This window comes from Rhinolophus sinicus, linkage group LG15, assembly GCF_036562045.2.
Source record: "Rhinolophus sinicus isolate RSC01 linkage group LG15, ASM3656204v1, whole genome shotgun sequence".
Taxonomy (NCBI): Eukaryota; Metazoa; Chordata; class Mammalia; order Chiroptera; family Rhinolophidae; genus Rhinolophus; species Rhinolophus sinicus.
Window position 1 is genome coordinate 424,831 of NC_133764.1, and position 24,900 is coordinate 449,730.

The 24,900-nt window shown below is 55.1% G+C and overlaps 1 protein-coding gene across 1 annotated transcript; it reads left to right on the forward strand.

The window, feature by feature from the left end:
• Positions 1–1,132: 1,132 nt before the first annotated feature.
• GRAP (GRB2 related adaptor protein) lies at positions 1,133–24,899 on the forward strand. Its single transcript, XM_019753760.2, has 5 exons — positions 1,133–1,337; positions 7,005–7,102; positions 11,560–11,682; positions 21,289–21,457; positions 23,447–24,899. The coding sequence occupies exons 1-5, from the start codon at positions 1,260–1,262 to the stop codon at positions 23,630–23,632; spliced, it is 654 nt and encodes a 217-aa protein (XP_019609319.1). The 5' UTR covers positions 1,133–1,259; the 3' UTR covers positions 23,633–24,899.
• The last annotated feature ends 1 nt before the right edge of the window (position 24,900 follows it).

Sequence of the window (24,900 nt, forward strand, 5' to 3'; positions counted from 1 at the left end):
ATTTCAGGGCTGGGGCAAAAAAGGTCCTGGGTGAGCCTGAAACATGTTGTCAGAAAGTGAGGACGTGCTCAGGGAACGATGGGGTCTTGTCAAAAGGACAAGGAGGAAGCTTGAAGGGGGTTCCACAGCCCAAATCAGGGACAATTTAAGCATCAAAAATAAATAATGATAGTAACGGATTATTATCCATTGACTAAAATATGAAAGTATAATATAACCATACTGATATAATGAAAGAGGAAAAATTCTATTTTACAGAAAAAATTAATCTTGCTTCACACTGGCCCATCTCATTCCCTTCCCATCTAACACCACAGGCTTCTTCCTCACTTTCCACTTCCAGTTTTGTGTCTCCTTTCTTTCCTGGAGAGAACAACATCACCGTATTTATCTGTGTATGCTCTTTGCCACAATACTCACGTAATCAGAATTGCTATACCAATACCACTGTCCATAACAAACCTACTGAGGAAAGGTCAAGATTTATTTGCAGTTCTTTTTCACTGTAGGGTCTCCATCCCACTGAAGATGCCCTGTGTTTAAACCAGAAGAAACACCTTCTGAGCTGGGCATTGATGGATGAATAGGAGTCTTTCTCTGGGAGGAGAAAGAGGGAGAGAACACCAGGCAGAGGGACATGCATGGCAAAAGCCCAGGGAATGAAATGAAAGTGTGGTGTGTCCCCAGCTGGGGCTGAGCCCAAGATTTGTTTAGAAGGAAGGAGAATAACAAAGGATGAGTCGAGTCTGGAGAAGTGTGTGGTGATGTGTGGAGGCAGTGGCTTGGAAGGGCCTTGAATGCCAGGAAAAGAGATTGGGGTTGATGTTGTGGACATTGGGAGTCATAGGAGGTATCAAAGTCTAGGAAATGTGATGGACAGATTGGCAAAGCGGTGGGGGTGGCTGGGACCACAAGATACAATGCTTGAGCTGGCAGGATGGCTTTGCAGCATTATCCTCAGGAGACCTCAGTGTTATCATCTGTAACATGGGTGCAAGGAGGGAGACCCATTCCCAGGGCTGCCTGGATACTCCCCAAGGGGAGTCTGGGGTCTGAGGTGGGGCCAGGCCTGCTCCCACACGCTCCCTGCTCTGTGACATATCTTTGCTTCCTGTTTCCCCTGTCAGGGGCAGTTTCAGTCTCAGCTTCAAAAGAACAAACAAGCTCTCAAAACAAAGGAAGACGGTCCTCCACTGCGGAGGAAGCAGGAAGCTGCCAGCCCTGCTCTGAGCCCAGTGCTGGGGCTCCGGGACAGCGGGATGGAGTCTGTGGCCCTGTACAGCTTCCAGGCCACGGAGAGCGACGAGCTGGCCTTCAGCAAGGGGGACACACTCAAGGTAGGGTGGCCGGGGTAGGCTGAGTGGGCCCCACTTGGGGTGGGGGCTTTAAGAACCAGGGGCCCAGGAGAGCCCCCCGAACAGAGTCCAGTCTCTGGAGGACAGGCCCAGCTTCTCCAGTCATCAGCTATGTGGTTCAGGACAAGCCACTTCTCCCTTCTGAGCCTCAGTTTCCCCATCTAGGAAACAGGGAGATAATTAGTGACCCGTTGTTTGGGGGCCATTGTGAGGATTCAAGGAAACATTAGCACAGTGCCTGGCAGGAGCTGGTTCAACACCCAGTTTTCCAGAGAATTTGAGAAGACAGTTGTTGAAATGAGAGAGACAGAGAAAGAGAGAGTGGGGGAAGGGAGAGAGACAGAGAAGGAGAAGGCGGAAAGGAGGAAGTTCTTAGAAAAGAAATAAGTACACACACTAACCTATTAAGATACAAATAGCTGTGATTTAAGTGTCAGGAACGAGCTTCCCAGCCCCATGGAGAAAAAAGAAAATAGAGTCCTGCCACAGCTCATTTCTCCTTGTCTGGGGCCCTTTTAATGAACATTGCAGCTTTCCAGGGGCGTTCCAGACAGATGGATCCATGAGGTCTCTCTCTGGAAATGTCCTTGCTTACAAGTTTGCATATGAAAGCAGAGCTCAGGGGCTGGATTCAGGAGTGACCATGGCAAGACTTAGGCACGGAAACTGCCACTAACTCATGCTGAGAAAGTCCCTCTGTCCCTGGGCCTCAGTCCCTGCACTGTAGCTGCGGGCATTAGCATGGACGTCCCTCCACTCTGAGCCCTGGGCCCTGTTCTTGGCCTGAAGTTTCAAGCACAAGAAGGGATAGGAACTCCCATTTGCTGGCATCCTGCGCTATCCAGTCCCAAGCTCAGCAATGATGTATCTGTGTCTCATTTAAGCTGTTGAGGTGGGGAAGATTGGCATCCCCATTTCACAGCTGACTAAACTGAGGCACAGGAAAATGCCATGACTTGCTTGGTATGGGGTCAAATTTGAACCTATGTCCTTTGACTCTGAAAACTGTGTTCTGTCCTCTGTGAGGCCGAATGGGCTGAGCTGGGGGTTTGGGGAGGCTGATGTCCCCCAAGAGGAACCATGTCCCCTTGAGAAACCACCACCCCCTTTCTCTATGCCAGATGCTGGTACCTGTGTGCACTGGAGCTGCTGGTTGGGGCCCCATGAACATGTGCCCAGCTGGGCATGGGGCGGGCTTAGCACCGGGACTGTCCAGGCAGGGCACGACACTGAGAGCCAGCCAGAGGCCTCACTTACTGTCTGAGAGCAGTTTGGGGTCTCTGAAGCCAGACCTGAGGCTTGGGAGGGAGGGGAACAGTGAGGGAATAGGAATGGGATGGGCTCAGAGTGATCAGCTCGTAGTGGACGGAATGGATCAGTGGGGATTCTCCAAGGCAATTTCAAAGACGTCACATCACCACTTCCCTCCCGGGCTCCTGCGCCCACCATCCCTACCCCTAGATTAGTCAGGTTTTCCACTAACCTTTGCTGAAGTGTCAGCGAACTCCAGGTGTGTTAAGGAAGGAGTGAACTCATGAGGGCAGGGACCTCGCCGGAGCCCCAAGACATGAAACAGTGCCTGGCATATAGGAGGCTTTCAATAAGACATGGAGAAGGAAGGAAGGGGGGAAGGGAGAAGGGAGGGAGGGAGGGAGAAAGGGGAGAGGGAGGGAGGGGAGAGGGAGGGAGGGGAGAGGGAGACGGGGAGGGAGGGGAGAGGGAGGGAGGGAAGCATGAAGGGATGAAGGGAGGAAGGAAGGAAAGAATTAAAATGTTAGCTGAAACTGGGGTACCCTCCCAGTGGGACTTGTACCTCATGTTCGTGGAGACCGAGGAGGGGACCTTTAAAGCTCAAAACATGAGGGAGGAATGAAGGCAGTGGAGGGGCTGTCTTTTTCTTCATTCAACACTTGTTGAGCTACTTTTTCCAGTTTTATTGAGATATAATTGACATATGAGATTGTATTGGTTTAACGTATGCAACATAATGATTTGATATATGTCTATATTACAAAATGATTGCCACGATTAGTTTATTTAACATGCATCACCTCACATAGTTATATTTATTCCCTTTTGATGATAACTTTTAAGATCTACTCTCCAAGCAACTTTCAAATACACAATACAGTATGATGAACTGTAGTCACCATGCTGTACATTACATCCCCAGAGCTTCCTTATCTTATAACTGGCAGTTGGTGCCTTTTGACTGCCTTCACCCATTTCCCCCACCCCCTGCCTCTGGTGACCACCAATCTGTTCTCTGTTGAGCTATGGAGCACCTACTCTGTACCAGGCATTGTTCTAAGTGCTGAGCAAAGAACAAAGCAAAGTCCTGGAGCTGACATTCCAGAGGGCAAGTGGCATCAGGAGATGCGAGGTGAATGGAAGAAATCAACACAGGGAGACGGAGCACAGTGACCAGCGGGCGGTCAGGGCAGTCTCTCGAAAGAGGTGACCCCTGAGCTGAGGCCGGAGGATGAACAGGAAACTACCATGCAAAGAGCCAAGAGTACCCGGCTGGGGAAACAGCTGGTGCAAAAGCCCTGAGGCAGGGTCATATTAATATGCTTGAAGAGTTGAGAGAAAAGCCTGCTTGAAGAGCAGTGAGTGAGAAGGAGGAGGTAAGGATGAGGCTGGTAGGTAGGCAGCAGTGAAGGATTTTGATTTCATTCTAAATGTGAGGTGCACTCACTGAAGGATTTTCATCAGGGAAAAGGCTTGCTCAGATTTATGTTTTAAAAAGATAACATAGGTGACAGGAATGGAAGCAGGGAGGGACTGTTGAAATCTACTGGGTAAGAAATGAAGGTGGCTTAAACTAAGAAAAAATACATGATAAAAATGTCAAAATATTAATGTCCTTAATATGTAAAGAGTGCCTTACAAATCAACAAGAAAATAAAAAATAGCATAATAGAAAAATGGGCAAAGGATACCAACAGGAAGACTGCCAAAGAAGCAATGCAAGCATGTGCCCAATTTCACCAGTAACAAAAGACGTGAAACTTAAAGCAAGTATATTTTCTATTTGCCAGATTAGCAAAATTTTATTTTAAAAAGAATCTTCAAGGTTGTTGAAGGTGTGAGGCAATATGCACTTTTATATGGACAGGTGAAGTGACAGTTATTTTGAAGAGCACTTGGGAAACATATAAAAAGCCTTAAAAATCTCCACGCCCTTTGACCCAGAAATTCTGCTGCTGGTTAACTGAGACATAATCAGAGATGTCTGTGCATTCAGCTGTGAAGGACTTGGGAACGTGCAGTGCGTCCTGATCCTGGCCTTGGAGAATCAGCAGGGAGAAAACAGACACAGTTGCTGCTCATGCAGCTGATATTCTGGTGGCGGACATAGGCTGCAAACCAGATAAATAAGTAAAACGCAGTTTGTCAGGTGGAGGTAGTACATGGAGAAAAATGAAGCAGGTGGGGGATGGGGAATATTGGTGAGAGTTTGCAATGTAGAATCAACCTAGTTCAGTAGCATACAAAATAATATATAGCCCTAAAAGTGCTATTTGGAGAAGGCGCTTAGTGACGTAAAAATGCTGCAATGTTAAGTGGCAAAAAACAGAATGCATACGCAATTTTTAGACCACTTACCACTACATTAAGTTACCTTGTTTACTTGTTTCCTTCGTCGTTTGTTGCTACCTTTGCCCACTAGAATGCAAGCTACTTGTTCCCTGCTGTATTGCTAGGGCTTAGCACAGTGCCTGGCACACAGTAGGTGCTCAGTAAATAGCTGATGAGTGAGTACATTGACCAAGGCACAGAGGAGTAGACAGCACTGTGGCGGCAAAGGCTTGGGGGCAGCCAGAGCGTGAGTTTCACCAGGAGGAGCAGCTCTCTTTTTGTGTGTGTGGGAATTCCCAGGTCTCAGACAGGCTGGGGCTTTTGAACAACATTAACAGTAACAATTCAGCTAATATAAACAATGAGAACATTTATGGGTCCTTGGAGTAAAGACAGTAGGAAAAAACAGGGATTAGATACATTACATTCACATGTCTGCACAGGAGTTTGTTGTTCACAAGACACTGCCACCTTCAGAGTAGGCCATAAATGTGCCCATTTCGCAGATGAGAAAACTGAAGTCAAGGCTAGGGAGAGTTAGGGGAAGAGTGATCTAAAGCCCTAGACTCCAGAGCATCTTCCTTGAATCTGTGGCCATGGAAAGTAGCCCACAGGCTTTAATTTCTCATTAAGTTGGGAGAATTAGTTTTTGTTTTCAGCAAAAGTTTTCCTAAGTCAGCCACCTGCTTCCGTCTGTCCCCAGGGCTGCTGACCTTGCCCAGGCTACAGGGGCAGGAAGGAAGGGACTCAATGGGGCCTGGTGGATAGACAACAGGGTGCCTGCCTGTACGGGTGGGGGCTCAGGCTTGGGCCCAAGGGCGTCAATGCCAGCTACTCCAGAAAATTGAACTTTGTGTCGGCCTGCCCCCAAGGCTTTGTCCTGCAGTACCCCAACTTGGGATGCTGTTCTACATCCAACAGTTTCTCTCAACAAATATCCCTGCTAGGATTGAGCCAATGTTGGGACCTGCTGCCAGACTGACAGGAGAGATGCTCCCCTGGGCATGGGTCCAGCAAAGTGGGAAGATGGGTGGGTCAGGGTCCCCCTTAGAGCAGCTGAGCCAAAGACACCCAGCCCCAGAGTCCTGGCTTGCTGCGTAGGCTCTGCCTCGCCCCTGCTGTGGGCCTGGCTGACTTCCCCTCTCTGAGCCTCCGTTCCCTCAGCTGTGACCAGAGGGCTGTCTGAGAATCGGGGTGATGCATGGAAACCCTGTCCAGAAAAGAGAGGAAGGAGCCTCAAGCTTCATGCTGTAGCCTCTCTGCCGGCCTGGCCTACCCGCTGTGGCCGCTTGGTTGCTCACGCGCAGCAGCTGCCTTCCCACTCTGGCTGTTTCAGTTCCTCTTGGCCCACCTGGGGGCTGCAAGAGCGTCACGCCATGGATGAGGAGCTCTGTGGCCTGAACAGGCAGGCCTCCACCTCAGCCCAGCCCAAATTCTCCCTTATCTGCACCCTGGTGTCTGAACATCAGCCACCCCCTCACACACACACACACACACACTCACTGAATCATTACCCTGAACTCAGGCTGTAAGAGATATTTAAATGCAAGTGACCCAAGGTGACCATCACTAGGTGCTGAACTCAGGCTCAGGCTCAGGCTCCCTGACGTCCCTGGGGATTTCTGACCTGTGCCCATGGCTCACTGCCTGGTGTGCGAATGCTGTGGCACCCCCATGCTCAGGGTCACAGCTCAGGAACTGACGCATCCCAGATCTGCCGCCCAAGACCCCCGGTTAGGTGGGGGTCTGGGTGGCAGAACCTGAGAGTCCAGCTCCAGACCCACCAAAGCTCAAACCATGGACCTAAACCTCCTCTGGGTCCCCAACTGTCCTACCCGGGGAAGCAGTGACCCTTCTGGGGACAGGCTGTCTGGGGCCAGGGAACGAGCAGGACTGTGGAATCAGACATGGCCCTTGTGACCTTGGCGGGTCCCCACCCCCTCTTCTGTGTACTGGGCCCCAGGGCTGGCTTGGGTGAAGCCTGTAGAGCACTTGAGCAGCGGGCCCTCAGCAGTTGACAGCTGTCTCTCCTCGGTGACCAAGGGGCCATGTCTCTCCTACCCACAGATCCTGAACATGGAAGACGACCAGAACTGGTACAAGGCCGAGCTCCGGGGCGCCGAGGGGTTTATTCCCAAGAACTACATCCGTGTCAAGCCCCACCCGTGAGTGGCCATCACCCCAGCCGTGTGACCTCAAGCCCCCCACCCCACCCCACCCCTGCAGCCAAATGTCCCCAGCCAGCCTGGCCCAAGCTGAGCTGTGCTGCACGGTGTATCCCTTGGGCCTGGGGCCCACTCATTCCCAGCCTCCGTCCATCTGTCTGGGGGCCCTAGTTTCTACCCTAAGCAGGGACAAGGGACAGAGATAGTGGTGGCAGAGTCAGGGCCAGCCCAGGCCACAATACCGAGGACCTGGAACAAGAGAGAATGTCCTGGAGAGCCCTGGAGAAGAGACCCCAGCTCTCAGCTGGCTGGGCCACTGACTACTTCATGGCCTTGGACAGGTCCCTGCTCTCTCTTCCTCAGTTTCCTTATCTGTAGCAGGAGGGCTGCGGCTCCAAGCTGGGAGGATTCTGGAGCTCTAAGAGACCAGCTCAGCCCTGTATGAGGGTGGGGGTGATGGGTGCAAATGGAGGGGTAGAGAGGCAGGCAGGAAGCAGACTCTGTAGGACCTGCCTTTGGGGTATGAGGAGGAGCTAGACATAGGCCAAGCAGAATCTGGGACCAGGGTAGAGTGGGAGTTATGTGTGGGTGCAAGTACCCTGGGGCCTGGAATCTGCTAGCCCAGGGAAGCCCCCAGTCAGGCTCTCAGAATGTGGTATCCAATGCTGCTGACTTGAGAATGGCTGGGGCAGAGTCCGGCCCCAGAACAGGCATACATGGCCAAGAATCTATGGAAAGTCAACTGCATATGCTTGAAATGATGGCTGAGGTACCCCAACCTACTCGGTCATTGACAAAACACCAGCCACAGTCCCAGGGGCCTGGCCTGGGTGGCACTGGAGATACATGATGAGATGCTGGGGTCAGAGCAGCCCCGTCCTGCCCTATGGGAGAGATAGGACATAAAGAAAGTGCAACGCAGGAAGGTAATCAACACTGAGGTAACTAACCAAGGAAGGCTTCTCAGAAGAGGTGACCACGAGTGAGGTTTTGAAGGATGTGTAGGAGTTAGCTAAGTAGAAAAAGAGAAAAACACTCCTGGGAGCAGGGACAGGGAAAGCAATGAGCGAGAACCCATGCCAGGAGGGCCTCAAATGCCAGGCCCAGGGTGGAGGGGAGCCATGGAGGTATTTGAGCAGGGGAGGGACTCAATCAAATATGGAGGCAGGGGACAGGGCCAGGCAGGCTGAAGGGGCAGTCTGGGAGCCACGATGTATGTGTGGCTATGAGGTTGAAGGGGAGGGAGGTACAGAGCCAAGGTGGGGTCTGAGGGCATTTCCTCTTTATCCATCTTCGAGTTATTTCCAAAGCTGCCACCACCTCCAGCTTCTTGTGCTGGGCAAAGCTCCATCCCACCCAGGTCCCCAGCCACTTTGCCTGGGCTCCAGGCAACCCCACCCTCCCCCACAGACGTTGCAGCCTCTAGCTGACATCTTATTCCCTTGGGCTATGTGACATTGGGCTGGTGTCTGCCCCTCTGGTCTTACAGTCTTTCTATCAGTAAAGGGACAGAATGAGGGGAACAGATTGTAAGAACCCAGCCCAGGGCCACAAGATGGGGCCAGGTGCCACAGGCATCTACAGGACAACAGAGCCATCCCTGCAGGCTGGCCGGTCAATGAGAGGACTCCCGGTGCAGGCAATGGCTCAGCAGAGGCTAGACACCTGGAAGGCCCGCAGATGCTGAGAAGCCCTGAGCAGAGGGGAGAAAAACAGACAAAATTGGTGGTGCTGGGCCAGGCCTGTCAGGGCAGTGCCGTTGCTTGAGGCAAGTCTCCATCACAGCAGTTGGGGATCATGGAGGGTTCCAGTCGCCCATGCCCCCGGGGTTCCTGGGATCAGCTCTAGACACTTATGTCTGGGGCAGAGCAGGAATGGGGGTTAGGCCCCCCACCAACCCGCCCAGAGCCTTGCCCAGGTGCATGCTTGGCTAACCTCAACACTTGCCCGAGCCCCAAAACAGCAGTGGGGAAACTCCAGCTCAGTGCCTGACTCAGCCCATCAGGCCCCAGGGTGTGGGGCGGGGGAAGGGCTAGGGTCCCAGAAGGCCTTGTACCTACACCAGACCCACTCTCTCCCTGAGCACCCGCTTTCACCCCCGCCTGCCCAGGGCGCCCCTGGGGGAGGCATGAGGCAGACCACGTGCTCTCAGAACAGGGTTCATGGAGGCGCCTGACCAGTTGTGTGTCCAGTAGGGGTCAAGGAGGACTGCCCAGAAGAAGGGCATGGTCCACTGGGCCTGGAAGTTAGAGGAGAAGTTTGTCAGGGAGGGCAGCCGGCAGGCCTCACCGAGAGGTGTGGAGGGGACTGTCCCGCCTCACTGCAGCAGTAGCAGGAGACACTGCGTGCAACACTGCTCTCATGGTCCTGAGGGCCTTGCGAGCTGGGACTGTCGTCACCATCTCCCCGACAAGGACACAGACACTGAGAGGGTCAGTGGCTTGTCCAGTGTCACACGTCTGGCAAGAGACAGAGTGGGATTTGTAGCTGGGTGCTGTGGGCACTGGCTGGGCCTGCCAGGAGGCGCGGCAGGGACCCCATAAGAGCAGCTGGGGGTAGGGGAGAGTCTGAGGCCAAGGACTTGTGCAACCTTTCAGGGGATCCTTGACCTTCTCTGTGCCTCAGTTTCCATACGAGTAAAATGGGGGACTGGGTGAGGCGGCCTCCAGTGGAATGGCTCCAGCAGTGGAGAGAGCTGGGTTCTGGGGCAGCAGGAAATGTTTGTTTCTCCAGAATCCTGTCCTTCGAGCCACTGGAGGACCAGCCCTGCCTCCCCCGGTGGGGGCAGGGCTGGCTTTCTCGGAGGGTGCGGTTGCAACACCCTTTGAGGGTGACAGGCACCCACACACTGCCTCCTCCTGTGGGGTTTTGTGGGTTCTTTAGAGACACCCAGGCCCTCAGGAAACGCCCACTTGGGGCCTCACTGGGCCCCTGCTCCTTCAGCACAGCCCTGCACCTGTGTCCTCCTGGGGATTCCAGGCTCCCCGGAGCCCCGGCCCTCCCGTCCCAGCTCAGCCTCTGGCCTGGGGGCCTCCGCTCAGGACTCCCACACTCCAGAGACCCAGGCCAAGCTCTCCAGATGGTTGCCTTGACCCGTTCCCTCCCAGGGACACCCACCTGAGGCGGGTCCAGGGCTCCCATCAGTTTGGGGGCAGCAGTTGGCTGGAACCCCACTTCTAGGGGTACGGGCTCTCCAGAAGCAGTGCCTGAGACACTTGGCACTGCTTCAGACTGGGAAGTGGCAGGGAGGAGCCAACGGGGAATGTTGGTGACACCGCTAGTGAAGCCAGGGAGACACACGCACTCCAGAATGTCCCATGGGGGGCAGGGAGCTGGCTGTTTATCCACCTGCTGCCTCAGTCATCGCCTGAGAATGATCCATGGACTCAGCACACAGGCCGACCATATTAGTCACCAGGAAAAGCCCTTGGGCAGAATCCCCAGTGTTTGCAATCACAGAGGGCCGTGTGGGGCATGAGTGGTAAGTGGGGAGATGGGACAACACCAGCGTCTGCCATGCAACTGATGCCCTCAGCCTGAGGGCTCATCAACATCCTGAGTGAACAGGAAAAGTCCCACCTCACATCCTCCCCCTGGGCCAAGCTCAGACTCAGGAAGCGTTTACTGACAGAGGTAACGTTACAGGGAACGGAGGCTGCAGGCCCTGCCTTTGGTTGGCCATGGTCCCATCGTGAGGCATCGGCTGCTCTGGGCCTAGTTTCTCCATCTGAACAATGACCCAGTGTTTTAGACAGCTGGGAGCCAGTCAGAGACCACCTGGACCCTCTGAGGGTGGACAACGCCTACATACGTGGGGGGCGGGGGCTGCCTGGAATCACACAGCAAGGTGGGCAAGCCTGGAAGAGAAGCTGGATCCCAGCTTTTCACTCCAAGGCCCTAGGGGTAGTGGGGATCTTGCAAGTTTCTAAGCATTTACCAGGCACCTTCTGTATATCCAGTTCTGTTTGGTCAACAGGAAAAGAGACTTATACCTGTGAGAAAAAGTCTAGGTGGCCTCAGTCTGTGCATCTGTGAAATGGGTACAGGAAGAGATCCTTCCTCACCAGGTCAAAGCTGTTATTGTTTTTGTTATCCATTTTTATATTTTTTAACTTTTAAGAACCTGCCATCTAAAACGGAAAACTTCTGCTGAGGTTGGCTGGGTGGAAGTTCACTGAGGTTTGATATTTCTATTTTCCTAATGGCATGTGTTTGCCTGGCATTGGGTTCGGGTGACAAAGTGCTGGAGTTGGGTCCCAGCTCTTGCCTGCCACAGCGTGTAACCTTGGGCCCATTGCTTCACCTGTCTGTGCCTCAGATTCCTCATCTGTAAAATGGGTGCAATCATATCTCTTGAGTCAGGACTGCTGTGAGGATCAGCAATGTTGAGCGCCTGGGCATGGGAAAGGGGGTAGTCTGGCCTCCCTGCTGCCTTCACCTGCTGCCTCTCTCTGCAGATGGTACTCGGGCAGGATTTCCCGGCAGCTGGCTGAAGAGATTCTGATGAAGCGGAACCACCTGGGAGCCTTCCTGATCCGGGAGAGCGAGAGCTCCCCAGGGGAGTTCTCCATCTCTGTGAAGTGAGTTTTGACCAGTGGAAGGATGTGGGGTGGGTGGACAGGGAGGTGGCATCTGAGCTGGGTCTCTAAGTATGGGACAGACTAACAGGCTGAGGTGGCAGGAAGAGATCCCTGGAGAGCAGCATCCCGAGCAAACGCCTGGAAGCAGCAGACCCTGTGGGGGTTGGGGAAGGACGTGCACACCAGGGTGTGGCCCAGATCGATGAGGATGTGCTCAGAAAGCAGGCTCGGGCTGACTGTAAGACCTCAAGCTCTAGGCTGTGGGGCGGAGGGCAGGTCTGGACATTAGCCTAGGACCAGTAAGGAGCTATCAAAGGTTCGTCCTCAGGGGAGGAAGAAGGATACTGGCAGTTGATGTGATGGGAGCGACTGGGGTGGGAGAGCCCCGAGGCTCTAGGGCAGGTGCCTAGGCTGCTCTCTGGACAGGGTCCCACTATATGGCGACATAGTTGGGAGGATGGATGCTGCGGTTAGGCTGCTTGGGTTCAGATTCTGGCTCTGCCACTTCCTGGCTGTGTGACCTTGGGCAAGTCATTTAACCTCTCTATGCCTGTTTCCTTACATGTAACATAGGTTATTGCAAGGAATGAATGAGTCAATACGTTTAGAACAAGTAGAATAGTGCCTGGCATTGAGGTAGGATGGCTGTGATGTAACAAAGCAGCTCCTCAGGCACGGTGTGGCAGCCTCTGGGCAGTACAGAATCTAGTCCCAAAGCCCCCACGGGGGCAATGAAGGAATCCAGGCTTGAAGGTAGGGGTAGAAACAGAAGTGGGGGTGAAGGGATCAGTCCTCTGGCAGGTCTTTCCTTCCTACTCCCAGTGCCTGTGTGGGGAGGGGGAAAATCTCCTTTCCCCTCCTAGCTCTTCTGGCTGGTCAAATAATTAAGGTGACATGAGCCCGATTAACAGGAGAAAATAATCTAATTTAATTCCATATGTACATACAGGGGTTCCATAAGAATATGGGACCCAAGGAGAGGTTGGGCAGTTAAGGCTTATATGCCATCTTGAGCTAAAGAGAAAGGAAGGTTTGGGACTTAAAGGGGAGGAAGGCCATTCACGTGGAGAGGAAACATAAATGTTTGCTGGGCCATCTTTAACAAGGGGACACAGAGAGGGCTTTGGTCAAAGGGCCCTGCTAGTTTCCTCCCTACCACACCCAGTTCATATTAAATGCATATAGTTATCTACGATGATGACTCCTGGAGCAGATTCTCTATCTTAATTCTATTTTAGGCAGTTTTTTTGGGGGGACTGGGTTTGGGTGGGGGTGCTCCCAAGGTTCTCTCTGAGTCTTTTGTTTCTTAAAAATAACCAGCTTAAAATAATCAATATCCCAAAGAAGCAAATTGTGGGGTGGCAATCTTTGCTCCCCTTCACCTGGACCAGTAGGATCTAGATGCATAAATTCAAGGGTTATTCATTGAGCTTCATGCCAAGTGCCCAGCTATTCTAGGGATTGGGAGATGACAATGAGAAAGCTAAACCCCTTTGGGTTTCTGTCTTAGTAGGGGAGACAGACAGTAGACAGAAAAGGAATGAATACAGCAGGAGCCAAGGCGGTCAGGAACAGCCGGTCTGAGAAGGTAGCATTGGGGCAAAGACCGGAACCTGGCGGTGGAGACTGCCCAGGTCCCCAGGAAGGAGGACCTGGGAAGAGAGACTTCCAGGCAGAGGGAACAGCCGAGGCCAAAGCCCTGAGGTGGGAATGTGCTCGGAGTGCTCTGGAGCCCACAGGAGGTGGTGTGACTGGAGCAGAGGAAGCGAGGGAGAGAGGTGAGTGGTATAGTCAAAGAAGGGCCTGACAGATCCTGACAAGGTCGGGTTTATCTCAGTACAGTAGGGAGCCATGGAGGGCCTTGGGCAGAAAGAGGTGAGATTAGCTTCCGTTTTTCAGCCAATCCTTCTGGCTGCTGTGTGGAGGAAGCATAGTTGGGAGTAAGCGGGCGCTCTGGGAGACCAGTGAGCAGCCAGGTGGGGGTGATGGCGGCCGGGACTACGGTGGGGGCGGAGGGGATGAAAAGCAGCTGGGTCAGGGAAGTGGCACGGCTCTGTGAAGTGGACACCAGCAGCAATACCGACTGACAGGGGTGCTGAGGACACCCCTACATGGATGAGGTGCTCACTCTGCCAGCTTTTACTATCCTGAAGAGCAGTACAGTGGCGGCAAAGCGGCCTGCTGGAAGGGAGGGACGCGCGGTGGACCCTGGAGCTTAGCAGCGTGGCCTCTGGGAAGCGGTAGCTGCTCACTGTGTTCTGTGGCTCCACCAGGATGTCCATTTGCCTGGGACTGGGCTGGTTCATGCCAATGGTTCAATGAGCTTCCAAGGGATAAATGAACACGGGACCACTTTGATGGTTAATGCAGGCGCTGAGTGTGAGGGGCGCAGGTGTCACAAGAATTCCAGTGAAGCAGAGAAAGAGACTCAGACAAGGAGGGTTCATGGTGCCCTCGGCAGTTCCAAACAGGCTAGACCATAATGACCCACGCGAGTCTCCTGTTCGCAGCAGCGCAGCTCAGGGTGATGCCTTCCAGACTCCCTAGGGCCCTGCGGTGAGCTCTGACATCTGCTGTGCTCGCTGTCCATTTCCATAAAGAGCCCATGGTGCTGTGTGATCAGCACACTGGAGCCCTGCAAGGTGCTGAGTTCCCCATCCGGGCCTGGAGGCACCCACGTGAGGGGGGTCACTGCAGTCAGGAAGCCTGCCCACCTCGTTCCCCTCCAAGCTCTGTGGCCAGCCATCAGCTTTCTTCACTTCTCTGTTCCCCTGGGAACAGCCTGGTTAGCCTGGGTAAGAGGGTAAGAACAGAATGGTTCTTACCCTCTTTGAGCCTCTATTTCCCCATCTTAAAAATGGGAGCACTGTCAGTGAATGTGTGGGGAAGGTAGAGATATGGTGAGTTCTTGGCCCTAACCCCCTCCCAGGATGGTCTGGGTATCTGGAGTGCCCCTGGCTCACCTCCCCACCTCCGCAGCCCAGCCCCCACTTCCCACCCGGTTCCCTGCAAAAGCAGGAAATGGCGGTTTTCCCATGTGCTGGCTTTCCAGGGACCCCGTCATCTCCTGGGAATGGCGCCCGCCAGGCGGGCTGGTCTGGCTTTAAATGACTCCTGGAATCAACTCCAAAGGCCAAGGCCACCCAGCAAAACAGGGGCACAAGGGAGTCACTGGGATGGCTTCTGGAGCCTGAGCGGAGGGGAGGTCGTGGTCCTCCCAACCCCCACCTGACTTACCCGCCTCTGCTAACAAACCACAGCGCCTGAGCTTCCGCCATCAGTGCCTCCTGCACTGCCCTCTTCTGGCAGCTCTCTGTAAATGCAGCCCGGTCCGTACATGTGTACAGGTTCAGACCCCATCATCTCAATCTACTTTGTGTGTGGGAACCAAGGCAGGACAGCAACAGGAGTCCAACCTAAGGAGTGTGGTGGGGTGTCCATGATAAATGAATGACTAAGGGAAAGTCAGTGACAGCAGACATATTCCAGACGGTGAAGGAGGTGACAGCTGGGCTGGGCCCTGAAGCGTGAATTGGAGTTGGGTGAACCAAGAGGGAAGAGGGTATGCCAGGCACAGGGAACAGCATGTGCAAAGACCCAGTGGTGGGCCAGTGAGAGCAGCAACAAGTGTGACCAGGAGGGAGATGGGCAGTATGAGGGAGCCATTCGTGAGCGGCACCGATGTTGTCCTGGGAAGGGGTCTGGGAGCGTCCCTCAGAGACATCCTGGCCAAGACCCCCAAGGCCAAGACCAGCAGGAGCTTCCTGGGCCCACTGGCTGTGGTCTGTGCACAGCCCCACCAGGTGGTGTCCTCCACCTTTGGTTTCTTTCCAGCTGGGTCAGGGCTCCCAGCTCCTGCTCTCACTCTGGGTCCGTTGGCTCTCATTGGGGCCTTTCAGTGGCCCTTGGAGAACCACCAGGCAGGGATGAGTGTAGGAAACTGAGACTCAGAGGACACATGTGACTAGGAGCATGGGCTTTTGAGCAGTAATCTCAGCTCTGATACCTACTAGATATACAACCCTGGGCAAGTTACCCTCTGAGCCGCACTTTCCTCATCTGTGAAGTGAACATCTATGTAAAGTGCTTAGTAGGATGCCTAGCAGACAGTAAGTATTAATAAGTGCCAGTTATAGCAATTGTCATTATATTAACCCTCCTGGCCGTGCCTCATGAATCCAGGGCTGTTAGAGAAGGGGCAGAGGCATGGGGAGGCGGGAACGAGTTCTCCTCCTGGCTTTGCTCTGGGCCTGCTGTGTAACCTCTGGCGGACCCCGCTCCCTCTTGGCTGCAATGTCCTCATCTATACCATGGTGACAGTGACCTGTGGCCACCCAGAAAAGTGATGGCTGCGCAGACTCATGAGTGAGAGCATTTCCACCCTCACTGGCTTGGCTCTTGGGGACTCTCACCCCACTACTACGCGTGGCATCTCTGGCATGCTCATGCCAAGCCCCATAAAGCTGTCAGAAGCGGGGTTTATGGGCCTCATGGAGCAACAGTGGCTATGGCCGGCTGCCTTTTATGAGTTTACAAAGGGCTGTCTCCCTCCGCCTCCAGGAGCACGTCTGAGCTGGCGGCCAGCAGGCCAGGGGCCAAGGCTGAGGTGCAATGCTTGGGCTGTGTAACTTTTGCCCCACACGTCAATCCAAACTGTGTGGACTCCCCTGTTGCAAAGGACAGTTTGTTCCCAAGTGAGGCATTCTGCATGCGTTCACGCTAGAGGTGCCCTGGAATCAATGTGCATGTGTTTGCTCTGCTTCTTTGGTCACTGGGTACCTACTATGTGCCCGGCCCTGTACCAGGTGCTTGGGATTCAGCCATGAACAAAATGGGACAAAGCTCCCTGTCCTTCAGGTTCTCACGTTCTACTGGTGTGACAGACAATAAACGGTTAGTAAATTACGTAAAATCTTGGAAGATGATAAAGGCTCGTGGGAAAATAAAGCAAGAAAGAAATGGGGAAGCGCACAATTTTATGCACGCAAAGACAGGAAGAAGTGATCCCAAGAAACCCGGTTTGCTGGTTAGAAAACTGAAGCTCAGAGAAGTGCAGTAACTTGCCCAAGGTCACCCAGCAAGGAATAGAGCTGGTGTTCACTGACCCTCTGTACCCTGACAGACCTGGTCTACTCTTCCATCCACCTTCCCTGAGACCCAAAGACCCAGCAGGAGTCTGTCTCTACTGGCCCCCACCCAAGGTCAGTTTGATTCTCTTTCACATCTGCTGCAATAGGGATACCACCCCATCCCTTTTCACAAAAGGGAAACTGAGGCTAGAGAGAAGGACCACGCCTAATGAAGATCGCCCAGTGGGAAGTCAGCACCCGGGCCCCTGCGCTGGGCTGTCATGGGGCTCTGACCTTACCCCAGCCTTGTTTATCCTCCCTGGGCTGCCACTATGACCTTTGCTGCTGCCGCCACCAGGCCAGAAAAACCTGCTGGGCAGGACTGACTGCTGCTAGCATCAGGCCTGACCTGGTCCTTGGAACTTGTGACAGCCCGAGGGACAAGCCCAGCCCCTCATCCCCCGGGGTAGGTGGGTGTGGGGGTCACACACAGAGAGAAATGCAGCCATGGCTACTCAGAAAGAGACGCACACACAGTCACTCACACAGAGCAGCGTGGGACACACGCATATGCCCAGACACAATGAAGACAGACAGCTGGCACACGCAGGCCAGGACACATGCCCAGGCGCTGCCCACTGTCATGGACCAGCTCCAGGTCTCCCCTCTTCTGGCCACGCCCGGGCTCAGACACCTTTCCTCCTCCAGGGCTCACCCAGCAGGGCCGTCTGCACTCAAACCGTCCCTCCCAGTTCAGGGGTCATCTGGACTCAGACTCAGTTCTCCCTATGTACTCTGCGGCTCCCCAGGTCTGGAGGTGGGGGTCAAGGTCTGGAGAGTCCCCAGAGGGCAACCCCTGGACTAAGGGGTTCTCAGACACCTCAAAGCTCCCCCAGGACTTGAAGGATGGCTAAGGCCAAGACCACACAAACAAAAGGGAAAAAGCGTTCCTGATGCAAGTACCGGGTGAGGGTCGGGGGCATCTGGGAGACAGGCTGGCTGGGAGAGAGAGAGACTGCTCCAGGTGCTGAGTCCTTGGGGTCCTCAGTTGGACATGGCCCTGCCTGGCCTGACAGGTGTTGTTACGGATTAGGCCAGGGGCTGTCCCAGCGGCAGGGGCCACACCCAGGACTCACACCCCTGGCTAAGCTCAGGCCCCTCTCCTCTCCCAGCCCTGCTCTTTTCACTGTTGAACAGGAAGTTCGGACCAGGGGGAGCAGGAACTAGTCCTGCCATTTACTGAGTACCGTGCATAGGCTAGGGGCTGGGACAGGCAGGCTTCCCAGATTGGAAAATTCTGGAATTCTCTGGTTGGAAGGTTCTAAATTCCTGGGTCTCTTGCCCCTTTCTCATCTCCTGTTCTCTACTCCCTGACCCTCTTATAAGATCAGGGAATGCTTTGCTCTGGATAACTTTCTAGGTGACTGAGGATAACCTTGAAACACCAAAACGTTGTGGTCACTTGGGGTTGAGATCTTTCTCAAACTGCCACACCGTCTGCCCCCTTACCCAGAGGAGAGGGGCCACCATACCCCAGGCTCCTCCTTGGGGCCAGCACCAAGTCAGAGCCTTCTGCCTCTGCGCCAGGTGGCCCCGGGGTGGAGTCAGCGGCGTCCCTAATTCCTGGCTTCTCACCTGCCTGGCCATTGGTCTCCTCATTCTGCTCTCGGTGTCACACTCCTCCTGTGCACCACCACCAAATCCAGGAGCTAGGAAACCCTGTGCTCCCAGGGCCAGGGCACTGGGAAGTCACTGGGCTCAGAGGCTGCCTCAAGGGGAGTCATGGCCTCTGGGAGCTGCAGGTCAGACAGGGCAGGAGGCGCCATCTGCTTGCCCACCCTCTTTTCCATCCCAGCAACATGCACACGTGTGTCCCACAGCCAGCATCATCAATGGCTTAGTCACCTGGGAACAGTGCTTGCTGACGGCACATGAGAGTAGGGGATCCTTGGTCCACCTGGTCACAGAGCCTCAGGCACTTTCTAGCCTCAGTTCTTGTGGAGTGAACTGAGAGCAAGACAGGTCTGTCAGGGCCTGGACCCCTGGAGGGCTGGAATCACAGCTTAGAGCCTTAGAGCTGACAGAAGAGGGTTTCAAGAACAAAGCACCCCCATGAGCACTTAAGCCATTTCCTCGGTATAGCCCTCCCAACTGGGCTGGACCCTCTCGGCCTAGTCCTGCCTCCCTGGCTTTTCCGTGCCTGGTGTGCAAGCCATTATGAGCAGCAGGTTCTAAGAAGGTCGTACAAGGGCTAAGGAGCCCACGGAGCCCACAGAGCCCTGACTCTGACTGAGGGGCTCTGAAGCAGCTCTCAGAGGTTGGGCCATTTTGCCTGGGCCTTGAAGTATGAGTAGGAGTTAAACTCTAGGAGACTTTGGAAGAAATCGTATATGAAAAGGCCTGGAGGTGTCTTTGAAAGTGGAGAGAGAGGTTCTGTGTGGTTTGGACCCCTTGACTTGGGCAGGGTGGGGGAACTCCACTTTCCCCTCTGCCCCCCAAACTAGAGGGAGTTTACCTTAAACCACTCTTTATCTTTAATTTTAAACTTGTAACAAAGTAGCACCCAAGGCTGACGGGTGGAGGCAGTGAGCAGCAGGCCTGGGCAGCAGGGGGCAAGGCCCCGCACTCCTGTTCAGGTCCTAGGAGAACTCGGGCTGTGGGCCTGCCTGCAGGAGCTCAGACTATGGGCAAACCCTGGCTTGTAAACACACCGTGTCAGAATTGTTTAACAAAATTTAAAGTTAGAATCCAGGAGATGGGTTTTTTTTTTACTATCAAGTTTCCAGACCAGTGTTTGGTTTCATTTAGTCCCAAACAAAATGAGAACACAGCCTGTGGCTCCCTCCCTCCCAGCGGCTATCCTCTGCCCCCAACACACACACCTGGCCATGCCCACGGGGCTCCAGGCTTTCCCTGCTGTCAGCCCCAGCAGCCACCTGGTCAGGACGCCCTCCCACGGACAGATTCCTAAACTGGCTTCTTGCTGGCTTATGTTCTCCCGAGGCTGCCAGCCTGGCCAGGTGGGTGCTGGGTGGCCCTGTTGGTGGCATCTGAATGTCCAGAGTCCCAGGCCTCCCTCACCTCACTTGTGGGGAATGCATCAGCGCCCCCCATTGGGCCAGTGAGGACACGGAGGCCTGGAATGGTGGGCTGGGGTGTAAGTCCAGGTGGGTTGACTGCAGAGCTGGGAAGGGTGGTTGTGATTTGGCCAGACAGAGAGGACAGAGGGGGAGGGCCTCCTGGGGGTCACAGCCTAGGTAACAACACGGCAGAGTAGGACTGGACTTGGAATGACAAGATCTGGGACACTATCAATATCACAATTGAATCAGTAGTATTGTTATACAATGATAACCAGTCACAGAGCATTTGACATGTAGCAGCTCAGATGTGACCCCAGCTCTGGCCTTTGTGTCTGTGTGACTCTGGGCAGTTCATGGCTGCACTCAGGGCCTCTGTTTCCCCACTGTACAAAGGGCCTGACTTGCTCCTCCTGTCTGCGTCGTGGGCCCGGCCACCCCTGCAGCAGAGTTGATAGTCACGGTGGTTTGGGCTGCCCAGTGCCCTGACCCACACTGGCACCACCTCTGGCCTCAATCCTGCATGGCCTGTCCTGGCGTGGGATATGCCCCATGTGGGAAGGCACCAGGCAGGTCCTTCTGCTCCGTCCCAGCCAGAGCAGGCTCCACCCTGCTGCTGCTGGCTAGTTTGGAGAGGCAGGTTGTCTCCTCAGCTGGGCTAGCAGGCATGTGAGAGGATTTGTGGGTTGGAAAGCGAGGCAAAGGCTGGAAGATGAGAAAGGGGCTCACTGGTTGCATCAGACAGCATACGAAGAACACGAGGCTGGGCTTGTACTGAGTCAGGTCTTGAGTCTGAGGTGTTAAGATTTTTATCCTGAAGGCAATGGGAGCCATAGACGGTTCTTGAGGGAGGGGGAAGGGTGTGCATGTGAGTGGGAAGGACGTGGAGCATTCAGCATGCCTAAGCTCCTTTCATACCACAGGCTTTGGTCTGAGTAAGGACGCTCTTAGGACTCACTCCTCAAGGGCCTGCAAGGGCTGGGAGGGGCCAGGAGAGAGAGAAGAATGTCCAGGCTGAGGGGACGTTGGAGAGAGGAGATGCTGTCTGATCACCTCTCAGAGAAACCCATTTAATGTTACCAGTAAACAATAGCCAGCATTTTCTGAGCACTTACCTAGAAGGGGGAGGGGTATTATGAGGAAACGGAAGTTCAGAGAAGTTAAGTGATTTCCCTAAGGTTACACAGTAAGAAAGTGGCCTGGTCCAGGGTCCACACCCTTAAATTCCATACTCCTCTGCCAGGGGGTACTACCCAGGTCTTACATGAAGCCCGGTCGGTGAGGCCTGGGACTCCAGTCCCCCACTTGCACCTTCTCCTGCAAGCAGGTGTCACCAGGAAAGAGCAAGGCCCATTCCAGGTGGTTGTGAGAAGGGAGGCCCCAGGGCTGTGCTGGGCTGGGAGCGGCCCCTGGCCACTGCGGGCTGGTCTGAGGTGGCCGTGTGTCCTCTCCCATAGCTATGGGGACCAGGTGCAGCACTTCAAGGTGCTGCGTGAGGCCTCGGGGAAGTACTTCCTGTGGGAGGAGAAGTTCAACTCTCTCAACGAGCTGGTCGACTTCTACCGCACCACCACGATCGCCAAGAAGCGGCAGATCTTCCTGCGGGATGAGGAGCCCCTGCTCAAGGTAGGGGAGCGGAGGCCGGGACGGCAGCCTGGCCCAGTGCAGCCTCCCTGTGCCCGCTGCCATCTGCAGGGGCAATGAGCCCTGGGGGGGCCAGGCACAGGTCTGGCCTCCTTTCCTTCCCCAGCAGCCCCGTGTCGGAGGAGGAGGGGTCCAGCCCAGGTTGTAAAGTTCTATTCTGACGGCATTGCAGTGAGATAAGCAAGGGTGGGAAAGGAGAAGAGGGAAAGAAAAGGAACAGACCGGAAATTCCATGGGACAAACCACGTCTGGCTTGTCCTCAGCAGTGCATGGCACACAGTAGGTGCTCAATAAATGTTTGTTGAATGAAGGTACTGCCACCTACTGAGCCTATTGTGTGCCGTGCACTGAGCGGCACTCTGTGCACTGGGAGCTCATCGTCCTCATTGCACAGGTGAGGAAACTGAGGCCCAGAGAGTGATGTGACTCATCCAAGGCCACCTAGGAGAGAGGCTCAGTCCTGGTTTCTGCTCCTGAGGAGCTGGCTTGGGTGGGGTGTGGGGCAGTGTGAGCATTCGTGGGTGAGGTTCTAGCTGGACACAGGGTGTGTGGGGGAAGGGGGAGGTCTGGCCCCCCCTCGTCTTCACAATAACAGCAATTTACCAGCCAGCCCTTTCATCAAAGGGCCCCTGAGGACCAGCTCTCATTCTCATTAGGATGATGACACAGCCAATGGGGTTATTAGCCCCAACATGCTATTTTCCTTGGAAGCGGGGTGTTGGCAAGGCCTGGGGCTGGAGGTGAGCCCAGTTGAACTTGGGCTCTGCAGAGGGTATAGGGAGCACGGCCATGGCCAAGGCCTGGGGAGGGGCTGAGGGGCTGCTGCAGAGAAGCTCCAGTCCTGCCATGTTCCTAGACCCCCGCTGCCTCAGCATGGGTGACCTTAGGGCCAGTTCATCCTTCAGCTGGGCCTCAGTTTCCTCTCCGTCTAATCGGATGAGCTCTGAGATCTGATGTGCCAGGAAAGTGGAGCAGTGCCTCAGGAGACCCCACTAGTGCGGCTGTGTCCCACCAGGTGCTTGGCCAGGTCGGCTGGGAGCTCTGTGTCCCAGACCTCCAGCTCCGACACTGAAGAGTGTGAGGCAGGGGAGGCAGGATGGAGCTGAGGGGGCTGCCTGAGGGCTCCCCCACACCCACTGCCTCTCACTCTGGCCCAGCCCTGGGGTCACCCACCCTGTGGGGTGACTCCAGAGCTGGCTTAGTCTCCTGGGACGCATGCCACCTCCTCCTTCATGGGCAGAGAACCGCTAATTACAGCCTGTCCACTGATCCTATCACCATCCTGGATGAGATTCCGAAGGCTCAGAGCAGAGATCCTGGTGGGGCAAGCAGGGCCAGAGTGCTGAGCGTAATTGTCATGGCGCCAGGCTGACGTGTCTGCAGAGAGCTCTTGTCCAGCTGCCATTCCCAGGTGGGGAAACTGAGTCCCACAAAGGGCAGGGACTTACCCATGGTCACTTTGGGGCACAGGTAGGACTGGAAGCCAGGCCTAAGAGCTGGGAGCAGCTCAAAGTGACATCCTCTCTCTCAAAGCCTGGCCAAGGGCAACAGCAGTAAGCTGTGCTTTTAGCTACACAGCACTTTAGTTTGTAAGGCCCTGTGGTTCCTGTGGCTCCAGGGCTTTGAGTCAAAAGTTATCATGGCTGCTGCAGAACCAGGGAAATGAGACCCCACGAGGGACAGGGACTTAACCAAAGTCCCTCCGTGAGGACCAGGACCCAGGTGGGGTCCCAGCTGGGCCAGCAGGACAGTCACGGTGTCCTGTGTACATGCGATGTCGGGCGGCAGACGTGCAATGGGGTGGGCAGCAGGAGGCCCCTGGGGTGGTGCTCACCCATCTGGCCTTGGAGGCAGAAGCAAGTGCAACCTCAGCTCTGCCTCGAACATTCTGCCTTCCCCAAACTGTGGGAAATCGCGTCTCTTGTTGGGACCTCCTGAAGGGACCCCACTAACCATTTCCTTCCCTTGCAGTCGCCCCGGGCCTGCTTTGCCCAGGCCCAGTTTGACTTCTCAGCCCAGGACCCCTCACAGCTCAGCTTCCGCCGGGGTGACATCATCGAAGTACTGGAGTGCCTGGACCCCCACTGGTGGCGGGGCCGGTTCTGTGGGCGCATTGGCTTCTTCCCACGGAGCTACGTCCAGCCGGTGCACCTCTGACCAGAGTGGGGCCCAGGGGGCAGAGTCGGCAAGCCCTCTGTCTACCCGATACTGAGGTCCAGGGAGAAGTCATTGCCGTCCCCCTTCTCTGGGTCCACGGGGCTCAGCCGAGGGCCTTGGACGGGACCGTGGGCCTCCTCACTGCTGCTCCCCGTGAACTGGGACAACCCCAGCGCCCAAAACCACCATGACGCTCAGTGCCTGCCAGGCAAGGCGAGCTCCCAGGGCTTCACACCAGCCTCTCTCCATTGGTCACCAGCTTTGTGATGTCATAGGTGGGCTGACAAAGGCCCCGCCCACTCCAACCTGAGCGGCCCCTCCTCCACAAGGGTTGAGGCCCAAGTTCCACCCACTGGGGGCCCAACCCAAGGCAGCTCGAGCTTGATGGGTGGGCTCACCTTGGGTGACGACTCACTGAGCTGCTTGACCTTCCCTCAAAGGGACTTGTGAGGTGTTCTGGCTGTTAGGGAGGTGGCTTAGGTGTAAGGGACCCGCAAGAACACTGCACGCCTGCTGACCTGGACTCACTGGACAGACTCCAGGTGGAGACCGACTTCTTGGCAGCCCCACAATGACTTCAGCCTCCACTTGGGTATCCAACACCCCCCATCCCACTACAGACACTGGGGAAGGACTGGAGGCCCTGAGGCCCTGAGGAAGGGGCTGCAGTGTTGAACGAAACGGATGGAGGCAGCTGCTCCCCATGCACTAGACAAGCTCTGGGGGGCCCTGGGTGCAGCCACCTGGGGGGATCGGCCGCGCTGGCTCTTGTCTGTTCAGGCCTAGGTTCTGCCCAGACCCTGGGGAATTGGTGGCAGCTACAGGCCAAGTGGGAAGTTGGGGCCACAGCTGGAATCTGAGGCCCAGCAGCATTTAGAATGGGGTGGGCGGTTTGGGGAGGGCCCCAGCTTGAGAGAAGACAGGGTGTCCACGTGGAGGCTGCACCTTGCACGGGGGTTCTCAGCAACACCTGCGCAGAGGCTGGGCACCTCTGTGAGCAGGAAGAGTGGGGGGAACTCCGAAAGGGCTTTGAGTGCCCGCCTGGTGGTGGTGTGTGTGAGAGGGGGAGGGACGGAGGGAGAGGAGGCTCCTGTGACACTGGGAGCAGGTAGGACGGGAGAAGGAGCCCAGAGAGCGGCCTCAAGTTGGGGAGGGCTCTCCCTCTGCCCAGGGCTGGCCTGAGACCCCTCAGCCCCGAGCTCTGGCAGGTTGTACTGCTCCTTACCTGGACCCATATACTCAAAATAAAAACAGTAATAAAATACAAG

Excerpts from the sequence above, each read along its gene's own strand:
- GRAP (XM_019753760.2), top strand. The coding sequence starts at position 1,260 with ATGGAGTCTGTGGCCCTGTACAGCTTCCAGGCCACGGAGAGCGACGAG. Across the intron at positions 1,338-7,004 it reads GCAAGGGGGACACACTCAAG|ATCCTGAACATGGAAGACGA; the intron begins GTAGGGTGGCCG and ends TCCTACCCACAG. Across the intron at positions 11,683-21,288 it reads GAGTTCTCCATCTCTGTGAA|CTATGGGGACCAGGTGCAGC; the intron begins GTGAGTTTTGAC and ends CCTCTCCCATAG.